The sequence below is a fragment of the Halictus rubicundus genome, chromosome 7 (genome assembly GCF_050948215.1).
Source record: "Halictus rubicundus isolate RS-2024b chromosome 7, iyHalRubi1_principal, whole genome shotgun sequence".
Classification (NCBI taxonomy): domain Eukaryota; kingdom Metazoa; phylum Arthropoda; class Insecta; order Hymenoptera; family Halictidae; genus Halictus; species Halictus rubicundus.
Window position 1 is genome coordinate 12,507,842 of NC_135155.1, and position 12,818 is coordinate 12,520,659.

At 42.4% G+C, this 12,818-nt stretch overlaps 1 protein-coding gene across 5 annotated transcripts in view; it reads left to right on the forward strand.

Annotated features, from left to right (window-relative positions):
- The window catches only part of Snf4agamma (SNF4/AMP-activated protein kinase gamma subunit), a 143,610-nt gene that overhangs the window by 32,884 nt on the left and 97,908 nt on the right, over positions 1 to 12,818 (forward strand). For all 5 annotated transcript variants that reach the window (XM_076790293.1, XM_076790295.1, XM_076790294.1 and 2 more), the window contains one exon: positions 3,281 to 3,843. In XM_076790293.1, coding sequence (XP_076646408.1) covers positions 3,281 to 3,843 — 563 coding nt within the window. The remainder of the gene's footprint in view (positions 1 to 3,280; positions 3,844 to 12,818) is intronic.

Consider the following 12,818-nt stretch of genomic DNA (forward strand, 5'->3'; position numbering starts at 1 on the left):
TTCTCCGACATGAATGTTCGATTGTTACACGATTGTTTTGTGCAGTCCGGAGGTATTTGTAAAAGGTGATGTTCAGGTCATTTGTAATTAAAAGGAAAAAAGATGAGGTTAACAATTTTATTTCATTCTGATCGCGATGCGTTCCGCTCGTTATTCTCAACTCATTCGATGACGAATTAATTAATCAACTGCCGAGCTCTTCTCACTGTTTACGAACGATTAATTACGAGACAAACATTATTGCTCACGAGGAACTTGCTAGAAACGTCAGCTGAATTCTACCCGTAGATTCGCATACCGAACATTGACAAAAGTGTCACGCATTAACGACACAAACTCGTTCATTTAAATTCAATTCTTGCCGTCCACTCTCTGCACTGTGGCGTACTGGATCATGCTGGATCGGTTAAGCTTCTCATTACGTAAAATGATCGACAGCGTTCTGCAATGGTATCCGGTTTTTGCAGCAGCTTGCATCACGTCGTACGAATATGGAAATTTGTTGTTGTCAGAATATTTCTGCGTTACACGTTACTTGTACAACAAAATTCCGCGGCGTGACAGTTGAAGTTCAATCCAGGAATTGCACTGCGCGGAATAACAACGAGAGAACGCATGGTCATGAAACTTTCTCGACCTTGGTGCATAGATTATGTCTGAAATTGGAAAGTCTAAGTGCTAATGACTGTACGAGTACAGTTTTCAATGCTGGGAACAAACACTGAATATTACTTCAATTTAGTTGTTCTTTTTTAGGTTGTATAGTACACATTCTGAATAACTTCGCTGCCATTTCGAGCATCTTCCGCCATCTCGCACCATTATTCTTCAAACGGTTTCAGCGGGTTTCAGTCATTATAAAAGAAAACTGAAAAATGTTTTGTAAATTGCCATTCGGAAACCACAGAGATTCATGGAAGCGTTTGGTGCGATTGTATGGTCGCTGAGGTTTTGAGCGACGCTCGTTTCGATTAACGAAAGCGTTAATATCGAGGAGTAGATTGGTTCGGGCGCGTATGTTGATTGCGCGTTGTATGACGGCCCGCACGGAAACCAGCGTATTACGAAACACGATTCGGGCATTAAAACGCGCGTCGAGCTATTAGAAGGAGCCCTCGCACTCGTTCAATAAGAGCTAAGATTAGCGTAGCGGCTGGTGGTTTAGCTTCGTTTAGTTCCGTTTGGCAACGATTCTACCAACAGCGCGAAAAGTCACTCCACTTAGGCAACGATTAGATTATATTTATAGATTATTTCCGTAACGGGAATCGCGGTAACTCAATCCCCGCGGGAATTGTTATTATTAAATAACCGTCGGACGTTTCTAACTTCAATATTCTCGGTTTCAATTTTTTCCGGCAAAATCCAATCGGCGAACTACCCTCCGCGACATCGTCGAATAAATTTGACGAATGTTTAACGTGACAACTGAGACTGCTCTATGCATTTATGGCTTGTAAGAATTTTCAAAAAATCTGAAAACATTCTATTTAGGCTATTCCCTCTAAAAATAAGATTCCATGTGATTCCTCTTTCCTAACATTTGTGTAGAAAGATTGAAAATTTCATAAACATCCGCAGTATGATGATAACGATTCAACGTGGAAGTCTGGCTCTTATCATGTTCGCATAAACATTTCTGCCCTTAATAAAAGTAATACAGTTCCCAGCATTAGAAAAGCATTTTTCTGTAGTCGTTACCAAAATAGTATAGTAATCAGCACGAGAGCGATTATGCATAACATATATGGAAGAATCTTACGGAGCGAAGCAGGCAAATTAAACAAACGCTTAACGCCCGAGGAAATCCAAAATTACACACAGTGTTTCGTAACTGGTGATACAAACTGCAGATCATTTTTCGTGAGAAGATGAGTCGAAGAAAGCGTAGGAGAAAATACATACTCCAGCTATGTATAATACGTATTATAGATGTCCTCCTTTTTGAGCGACTTCTAGTTTCAAAGGAGAGAACAAATTACAAACCACGAAAGCATTATCTATGGTAAGCACAATTTGCATAATATTTATGGTCAGCAAAATGTCGCATTCTATGTGACATTTTCATGCAACTAGTTTGTTCATTTCTCACCTTGCGCGACGTTGGAAGTCATTATCCGCATATCGCTGAACTCATCGTCTCCACGTCCGTTTTCTTGTGACATAAAGAAACGCATCTTGTCTTTTGAAAAATTAATTTCTTCGGAATCATTTTTTCACGTTTTCAATTTGGTTATTTACATAACCAAAGATCTGTGCACATATTTTTCTTTGTTCTTCGTATCTCAGACGTACAGAGTGTTCAGCAACAAATGAGTGAAAATTCGAATATAAAATGAAAATCAAGAGTAAAAAAATGACGATCTCTCAACTATGCGTTTTTGTTTTTCGCGCGATGCGTCACTGTTCGCGTTCCTCTTGATCCGACTTGCGCACGCGATTATTGGCGGATCAGAGAGATCTCTAATCTCTCATGCCAATCTCTATTTTTTCCAGCTGGTGCTGAACACACAGATTTAGTGCTTTATGCTGTTAATAATAGAATACGAAGAACAAGGAAGTTTACATTTATTGTGTGCCTATTTAATTCTGTTTAGAAATAATATTCTAATTTATATACTTGATATTACAATTTAGAATTTTGTGCATGTACGACAAAAATGAGTGAAAGTGGAAATATTAGAAGGGTTAAAAGAATTTGAGAATGTTAATATCTACAGCTTATTAGACTTATTAAAGACAGAAACACATTTCCATTGGACTCTTGCAATTGAGACAGACAGTTTTTACTTTGCATAAAACTCCGCAGCCTATTGATGATACGTATGTAGTAGATTCTGCTAGAAATCTTCATCACAAGTCTGATGTTATAGTCTTCAGTTATAGAGGTTAAAACGTTCTACAATTCTTTCGATCCCTGATTCCAAATTGTCCTCCATGTACTTGGCAAAATGGTGTGAACGACTATCCAAGGGTCAAAGCTGTTCGAGCGGCGAGGCCAGCATCGCCGCCGGTTCGCGCCGCTCTAAACGTGTTAATAACGCGAACAGCACGCGCTAAAGGGGCAGAGAACCTGCCCGGGAAGAAAAGCGTCGACAGGTCGTAAAGACGCGAGCGAGCCTTGATCCGTCGAACTACGCGCAGCGCAAGATCCTCCCGACAGGCTTGTCTTTGTCCGGGTGTGCAACCGAGCCGAACAATGGTCGCTTTGTCGCGATCGTGGTCGCCCGTCGGGAATCATCGACACGGCGATCTCACCTCTGTTCGCTGCGTGTTTCAGGGAAGAACGTGGACGCGACGCCGGCGGAGAACACCGGCAGCAAAAACGATGTCTCGAAGACCGAGGACGCCGAGGATAAGATGGAGAACGCCTCCTCGAAGGCCTCGAGTCCGTCCGCCTCCGAGAAGTCCAGCTCGGAGCGGATCGATCAGAAATCGATCGGATCCTCGGTGTCCGAGGTGAAGATCACGGCTGCGACCACGCCGACAACGACCGCCGTGTCGACGGCGACCACAACGACCGTCATCGCGACCACCACCACCTCGAGATTCACCACGTGCACAGTCACCTCCCCGACATCCACCTCCAAGCCACCCTTGAGGAGGAGGCACACCACCGGACCCGGAATGACCTTCCCAGCCACCGATCCTCCGACATACTCCACCAGCATGACCTTCTCCAGGACCAGCCCACTGCCCAGTCCTCATCTCGACAAAAGGTACTTCGACAGCAGCCTCATCGAGATGAAGAGCCAGGCCAGCAGCTCCAGCACCCTGGACTACGACTCCACGGAGGAGGTCTGGGTTCGCAGGGTCGACTTCGTTCAAGAACGAAAGAGAAAGGTAAGCCTGATGTTTTCGAAACTCCGGTTTTCTTTGGCGGACCGGTTCAGTGCGAGTTTAACCCTTGTGTCGGTAGCCGAGTAGGGTAATTGCTCCTACAGTCAGCCATAAACGTTTTGTTACAAAGTTCTGGGCAAATGGCGAACATAGCTTGACTATAGTACTCTCTCCCAACAGTTCGGGACTGTAGGAGGATATTTTTCCACGCAACGAAAATATTTTTATCGGTTGCTCTGGTTACGTGAAACACAAAGCAAACAACAAACAGTTGTCTCCTTACCCCCTAGTTGTCTCATAGTTGTGCATAGACGTTTGCATTAACCGTTTCTTATTTGGTTGTGTATCTATGTATACAAACGTCTTACCATATTTTAAATAATTTGAATCAAACACGTATGTACTACAGTAAAAGATGTGTATTATTTTTGGTCACACTTCTATATTAAAAAAAAAAAAATACAAAGGTCACCTTGAAATCTTCAAAACACTAGGAAAGATCACCTAGATTCACCTAGAAAAGATTTGTGACTTTTATAAGATGTCCGTTTAAAGACAGGGTGGGTTTGATTTGAAATATTTTTTGAAACGAACTATAGTGTGGGAAATAGTTCAAGTGGAACAAAGTGTTATAAAGTGCTCGGCAATAACTTCTTATTCGAGATGAAGTTTGAGAGGTTTCTTCGCGGGGTTACGTAAAGGAGGAAATTATGAGGGAAGAGATTGGGGTTTTGGTTTGGTGTTGTAGTTATGAATAATTAAACATTTCTCTAGTCTGCTTACAGCAGGTTTCAGTGACAGAAATCTGGCTCAGACTATCAGCGATTTAAATTGTTAACAATTTGAGAAACGCTTATACTAGTGAATTTCGTCTTACATTGTCACAAAGTCGCAGACTTCAGTCTTCTTCCACCTGTTGCTAAGCACCCTGCATAGCTCAATTAGATGAGAGTTAACCCTTAACATTCGACATAGAGTCTGTCATGCAAGAACTTATTTTAACTTTTGTTTAACATTTTTCGAATATTTGATTTGTTATGGCTGTAGAAAAATTGTAATGGAAATGAATTTCCATTTCGGCACATCAGAGAAAAAGGATCTATTTTAGGAGCGGTATAATTATTGTTAAAATTAAATGTAAATTTGTACGGCATCATCCGGTTCTCAGTGTTGACGTAAAGCTTCATTACATCGACTCTAATTATTCGATAAAATGTTTACTCTGCTATACTGTGTAGTATGTACATTTTTGCAGGTAAAATTAGTATTTGCATTGTTGCAAACGTCATACGATTTGCACTGTGATTATTACTCTCGTAGGTTTATATTATTTCTTGGAACGTGATTCACGATCACCACTAACAAGGAAATTCACACTTATTTGGCAATTGTCGCGCCTACTGTTTTTTGTTAAAGATGAAAACATTCCCTAAACGATAATACGACTCATTTTCGCTAGGTTTCGTAAACTACGAAGCTAAAACGATCCGTAGAAATTGATTTTTTTTTATCCGGTTTATCCGCTTTACATTTACTTATGAGTCGGTTTAATCAATTAGAATGAACGAAAGTCTGATTGAATTTGCTTAAACGTGGATCCGTTGAGCCTCGAGAATTCGATTCAGTTTAAATATTTATATTCTCTGAAGCTGCAGTTTAAATTAGTTCTACTTTCCCCCGAATATCGAAAAAAGTTCTCGGTGTAAATATTCACAGTTACCTGATAATTTGAGTTAGTTTGAGTTAGTTTGAGTTGGTTCGGGTGAGGATGCGCAGCAGTCAATATTCGATAATTCGACGCATTGTTTAGTAATTTGAATCGTTTCGGTTCTCGAGTGAAATAGTTTAAGCGGAGCTGTTCAACATGCCTATTAGCGGGCAAGGGCGCCCGCCGATGCCCGTGGGAACAGCCAGCGTTGCCAGATGAGGGGAGGGAGCACGAATTGAGAAGAACAAGTAACCCTTTCTCTGCCAGTACCGGAATATGCACTACAAAGACGAAACGCGTCACGTGAAAATTAGAGTGGGGGAACAAGTCTTGATCTGGCAACTCTGGGCACAGCTACGGGCAAGTGACGCAGCAGGGTGGGGGTAGGCCGTAGCACAGAGCCATAGCTGGCCGCGTAGCTGTGACAATGCGTGTGACAAAAACAAACAGCCTTCCCCGCAGGGGCGTGGCTTCGTGCCCGCCGTTCCGTGTATGTTCAGGGCAAGAAAATTGCTGCCATACGAGCAAATGCCGAACAGCACTGAGTTAAAGATCGCATCAATTAAAAAGCTTTCGAAGAAGTTGTTGTCTCAGCGTACGCAACTTAGTAAACCGTGAACTCGAATAACACGATTCTCGCAGCAACTTCTATGCGCCCGTCAATCGTAGGAGAGCTACACAGTCAGTCAGCAGTCAGCCCGTCCATCCGTCCATCTAATTGTAGTAATTGACTAATTGCCGCGAGGAAGAACGGTCTCGTAAATTTGTTTACCGTGGTCGCGGCGCGGACTCTTGCGAAAGTCAATGGCGCAAGAGCGTATCCCGCTTACTCGCGATACAATGAAATTGAGGATTGTGTTTCAAGTTGCGACACCGTGACTCGCATACTTCTCTAACGATGCGGTAAAACGTTCCAACGAAAAATCCGTCGAATTCTCTCCCCGTGACACGCGAGGAAGAAGCGAACCGGTGACTTTCGCGCAAACGTTCTTTCCTCGAACCGGAATCGGCCAACGTAATTGACGCACTTTTTTATTTTCTATAATAAATACTTTCTACGTGGAAAGTTCTAGTGGAATAATTACAGAACATTAGGGAAAAATGATACAGTTGCTGTATGAAAAAGTCAATACACTGTCTGTGCACGCTTGTGCATTGGTGACCATTTAAAGTCTGGTTCACAACGAGCAAGGTGTGGTCGTTGGGCACGATCGCCGATGGAATTATGGTTGTCACGAACGGCCAATCACGGGAGTGTACGATCGTAGATTGGCACCTCGTTTCGCGCATGATCTCATCAAAATAATCTTTTTTCGCGTACAATCCGAGGTACAGACACGCTGACAATCTATTTTCGTTCGCGCGACTCGAACTGAATCGAAAATAAACACGGACAATAATTGCAATCAAAATATCGATACGAAATCGAGATTATTGATGGTCCGATATATTTGGTATGAAAATAAGAGATAATCATTTTTGTTTATGGAAGTGTTGCACGTGTAAATGTATTGGGTCGTGATACGTTCGATATCTTCTTTTCATTTATTCGTAAAGCAGAGAATTGCGATCAACCGATTATAAAATCGTTGACTGAACCATACGACTTGGAATTTTTTTAGAAGTTAGATCAATTTCCATATGAAGAGAAAAAGAAATTTTGAAAAAATTACTGTTGCTCTGAACTCCGGAGAAAATACTGAAAGTTGTTCTTTTACAACTTTTTTTATTAGATCTATATTGAAAATGGAAAAAGTCTGGTTTGTAGATCTCTATTAATTATATACATTCTGAAAATTTTGAAGATTGTTTAAAGATGGTGAAAATCGTTTTTCACGTTCTTCGGCCTGTACCTGTAACAAATTTAAAGATTCTTATACCTTTGGACGCCTGCCATTTTTGTCTAGTGAACCTTCTGACGTGTCGGAAAAATTCAAGTGATTTTCTCCAATCTTAAAAGAGTGTCCGAATTTTACTCTGAGAATATATTCATTTTAGTTCAGTTAAAACCCTGTAGTCCTAACCCTCTGGCTAGTTTCTCGACAACGTGCATCCGCGAAATCAACATCGCAGAGTCGAAGCTTCCGTAAACAAGCAGGCTAACGGACGCTCCATGGTGGGTAACTATGGCGTTGCATGGTTATAAAAAGGAAGGTTCGACGAACTGGCCGCAGGGTACTTCGAGGGCCTTACCTTCTTTCTCTGTGGAAAGGGTAGATTACCTTGGTCACGAAGTCTCACCGTAGCGAACACAGGCTTGGCTTAACGAACTCTTTTTTCTTCCAGCCTTCAAAGATTCGAAATCGATTTCCAAGCTGGTTTCTGCGCGCTTAACCCTGTTTTCGCGTGCACGATGTTGCTCTCCGGATCAGTCGCGTTCGCAGTGACTTCGATTAATGTACTGACACTTTTCAATGGAGGATCACTTTTCTGAAATTATACCAGACTCGACTCGTTCGTCATCGATATGTGCTGCATTGCTTAACACATTGACTGCCGCACCGGTACTCATTACAGTCACAGATAATTAGAGCAACTTATTTAACAAATTTCACAGTCTTTCTAAAAATTCTTATTCTTCGTCCGGATAATAACTCCGCAACAAAGCCGCGGAGAACATTTTCGCGAAGGAAAAAGTTACCTCAAATGACCTAAGTAATCGCCCCTTTCAAGGAAGTGCAACATTTTTGGGACACCCTGTATAATAAATTACAGGCGAGCAGCGTGGCGAATGCTCGCCGTCCGGAATTTAAATACGATCGTCGACGGAGAACCGGGTAATGATTACAGGTGACAAAAACATGTCCGGGACACGCGTGCTCCGAAAACTCGCGATATCGTTCGTCCCAGATCTCGATGTGGTTGCTTTAATGATTCATGGTGGAGGGAGGAAAGGGGTAACTTGAGCGCAAGGCTTCCTTTAAGCTCTATCGATTCGGTTCGAAAGACGAATTACAATGCGTTGAAGACTGTTATGATGGATACCATGTCACGTAAGGCCTCCTTCGCCGATCCCATCGTACGTGAATTGCCCACGTAAATAGCTGTGCGCTGGGATTAGGTCGGCGAATCAAAGTTACCAAACTGATCTCACGCTGCAAATTACTATCGTCTATAATATATCAATTCGCGAGGGAAAAATCATTTCAATCTCAATCATCGTTGCTTCATGAAACTTTGCCGTTTTCAAAGCTAAAGTGCAAGAGAATACTTAGTACTTCAGTAGAATACAAAAATTAGTATTATATTATATATAAATTTGAACGTTGTTCAAGAGTGCCCCTGTATTGGCAATGCAATCACCAAAATCGTTTAAATGAACTGATTAGAGTCACAGAAATCTGTATCTTAAAATCTCCTGGCATTGATACGTCAAGTTCAAGGTCGCCCGAAGGTCATTAACTATATTACAGCTGAAGAGCAGAAACAACAAACAAAAATATTCAGTAGAGTATAATTAACGTTGGTGATAAAGCGCTGACCTTGATCCAAACATTTACTTTTACACTTGAACTGCTTACGCAACCGTGTTCAATGACTTCCAATGATTTCTGTTATCACTGGATCAATGTCAGCATCCAGAACTGTTAGGTGCACGTTTCAGCTACGAGCTCCGATCATTTGTTTCATCGCGAACAAATAACGTTCTCGGTGAGAAAATTTACGATAGGTGACGCTAACTAGCAAAACCAAAAAATTCACGACCATCGCATGCTTTAAGTTTAAAGGAACGCCGCGCGCGTTCGTTCGTTAGCATAATTGAACGTTGTTGCGACACGTTTCGTCGTATCGGCACACGTTTTTCCAGGAATGTTTTGCACGTCCCTCTGTCTCCCTTTCTCGCATTCTCGGTACGTAACGTATCTTCCTCTGATACGTACACGGCGGAATTAAACGAAGTAAACGGGGCTTATTTGTTGTTCGCGATATTTCACTGTTTGTTGCGTAACGCGGCCGTGCGACGACTCATATGCCCGTTTTAGAGTACAAAGAATTTTACACGTGCCTTCGGTTCGCGACAGGCATCCGAACCGAGTAATTGCATCCCGGTGTGTCGTTAATCTATTTCAGTCCTGACATTTTCGTGCGACTTTTCTTCGTTGAAATCCCCGGCCCGGACAGCCGGTTATCATTCGGCCCTGTCCGATAATAATTCCAATCATTTTTCGTGCGATCGACGCATCATCGAGCCCCGGGACCACGCCAATACGCGTCCCGAGCCAGCCAACCGATTTATCCGCTACAACAATTGAAACGAGAAGACATACCAAAGCGAGACAGTTGAAAAAATATTATCGCTTATCCACTCCGAAAATGTCTGGCTCGGTTTTTATCGAAATGCTCGATCCAGATCGGTGATCTCTTTCCGAGAACCATGTTTTTATCGGGAACGATCGAGTCCGATCGATTCAAAGTTTAACAAAATAACAAGAATAATTACACCGCGGATATTTATGCGTTCACAGATAGGAAAATTTTTGGCGATGTCTCAAAAAATAGGTCATCGCTTTTCGTCGAACGGATCGAGTCAAGTATATTAATTTGGTGAAACCAGAACCAGGGAAGAATTAGCGCAAATATGGTGAAAGTAGATCGATACTGGACTCGAGACTTTTTATTTCATCAGTTACTGTGATTCTAATAAAATGGTTGCCTTGCAGCGTCGTACGTGGAACATACGCTGAAACAGAATAAAAGTTGAACAGAGCGAGGAATTTGCTGAGAAAATCATTCAAATATGCGTGACATTATGCTTCAAATATGATTCCCAATTTTATAGCATCTGCTCCACTTTTAGTAAAATGGCCGCCACCCTCTAGAGCTCTGCGTGAGCAACGATCATATTCTTGAAGTAATAAGTCGCAGGCTGTAAAAATTCAGCAGAATCGAACAACCAACTCAAATCTATTTGCGAACGAATGTCATGTGTACCGTAGACTTTTCATTTTTTTTTTCTTCTTTACAGTAAGTGACCGTGTCTCTCTGTAGAACTCGGTCAATAAAGCACTCAAGAAAGTACTCGGTGCATTTCCTTATCATTGATCGCTCGCTCCACCGTGATACGATTTGCAGATGTTGGTTTCATTCGTCGATAGATGGCGGCGCGACTCGAGCAAAGACAAGCTGCCATCTTTGCGGAGTTATTCGAATGAAAAACTGAAATAGATCGTGTTCGAGACACGGACGCGTAACCCGTCCGCTCCGTGAAACGAATTGATTTACTCCTTTGTTTTGACTTCTCGCTGCGCTCAAATGATTAGCTAGATTGCCGCGCTTGTTTCGTCCATGGGTGCGAATGGAACGCATCAAAACAACTCCAATAAATCGATTGCTTTTACTCGAAAACGTTTCACGTTGTCCACTGTCTCGTTGTAAGTCAATCGTTTCGCTCCGACCGATCTTGAACGCCAAAAACGTGAAAATTCTGAGAAAACGAATTTCGATGGAAACCTCGAACAAAAATCTTTCGACGTGCGTGGCACGTCGTGCAGCGCAAGGAGATAAATTCCCTTCGGTCGCGTGTCGTTCAGTGTTTACGGAACACACCGTGAAGGTAAACACGAGCTTGTAAGACGACCTAAGAGAATCGAATCGACGGTGTGTCGGGTAATTTGGGAATCACAGTCGAGCGTTTCACGTGGCCGCGAAAGAGCGCTGCTGGCGATTTATCGTGTTAATCACAATTGATCCGCGATAAGACGGTATTACAACAATCCACCGGAGGAAATTATTATCGATACGGTTCCTCGACAAAATGTAAAGATATCAGGAGATAGTGGAGTCATCCAGGTGCGACGCGCCGCCCACGAGTCCCGGCGCTGTCAGTCACCGGTGAAATCTCGATGGACACACGATGTCCGTTCCCGCGGCATGAATGTCTGAAAAGCTTTCCGGTGGTGTGCCGTTTTCCGCTCATTGTTAGCCCGGCGAAATATGTCCTCGGAGCGGCTCGGCAGAGTTCGGAAGTACTCCCTTGTGCCATATTTGGATCGTTGCCCGGACTTCCATGGGACCTACAAGGTACTGAAAACAAATCCGCGAAGGGACCCCGTACGCTACACACTCTCGCACGTCGATAACTTATTTTACAACAGGGAGCCCGTATCGCCCCTTCCAAAAACGCATCTCGTTTACTTGCGCATTTGTTCTTACGCGGACAGGCTCATTGATGCTCGTCGTGAGTATGGCCTATGGGAAACGTAGGAAAGAAAAAGGAGACCAAGTATCAAATTTTAGGACCACGATTACCAGGACCAAACAGGGAAACATGACTGTTCGAATATTAGAGCTAGACTGCGGATTTTTATGCAAAATAAAAATTGTCCTATTGTAAGAGGCTGCAGTTAAATAAAATTATATTTTCCATGACCTTGAAAAATCTAAAGTAATAATACACTATCCTCGAATTCTTCTAATGTCCTTTCAATTTTGTATTTGGCGTATTAATTGTTGTTATACATGCATAAAGTTCGCAGTCTAATTACAACTCGGTTGTAATGACAGATTCAATTTATATTCATTTGTGCAATAGATTCGGTTGCATATGGATCGCCATAGATTGGGCTGTTTACTTCCGAAGCATGTTGGGATACTAAAGGTTTCAGACATCGCGGAGGTTCGGATAATCGAGGTCCTACTGTAACTTGGTACATAATTTCATTCCTTGACATTTAAATCAGGCCTGAGCAACTTCTTTCCCGCCGTCACTTCACGACCTTCACTACCAGTGCACAGCCTCCCCCCCCCCCACTGGCCAGTTCATATTTGGGTTTCTAGCCCCCCGCCCTTTTTTCCACAGTCCATAGGAGCATGGTGGGGGGGTCTCAGGAGTGGAAAAAGGACTCGCATGTGGCTCGCGAGCTACCAGTTGCCCAGGCTTGTCTTAAATTAAGAATATAAATGCAATATGTTTTCCGTGGTAGAATAATAATAAATGTGCATGCCACGTAACAATATACTGTGTGTTAGAAGAATGAATTTAAATTGCATTTTTTATTATTATTAAAATTGTATAACTTAATTACGTATTAAATGATAAAATGATATGAAAATTTAGTAGCGAAAATGAAAAGGTAGTCTGCACATTTCGTGGGTAGAAGCTATACCAAAATTTTACAACATCCCACGCCTTTGGTGCCCCGTTCGTTTCATCATTTTATCTGAATCGCTTCTCATCATGTTTATAGTCGCGCCATTGCGTAATAAGCCTATTAGGCGTATAAAAGGACGCGTCTTGATCACACACTGTAAAATACGTACCCGTTAATGC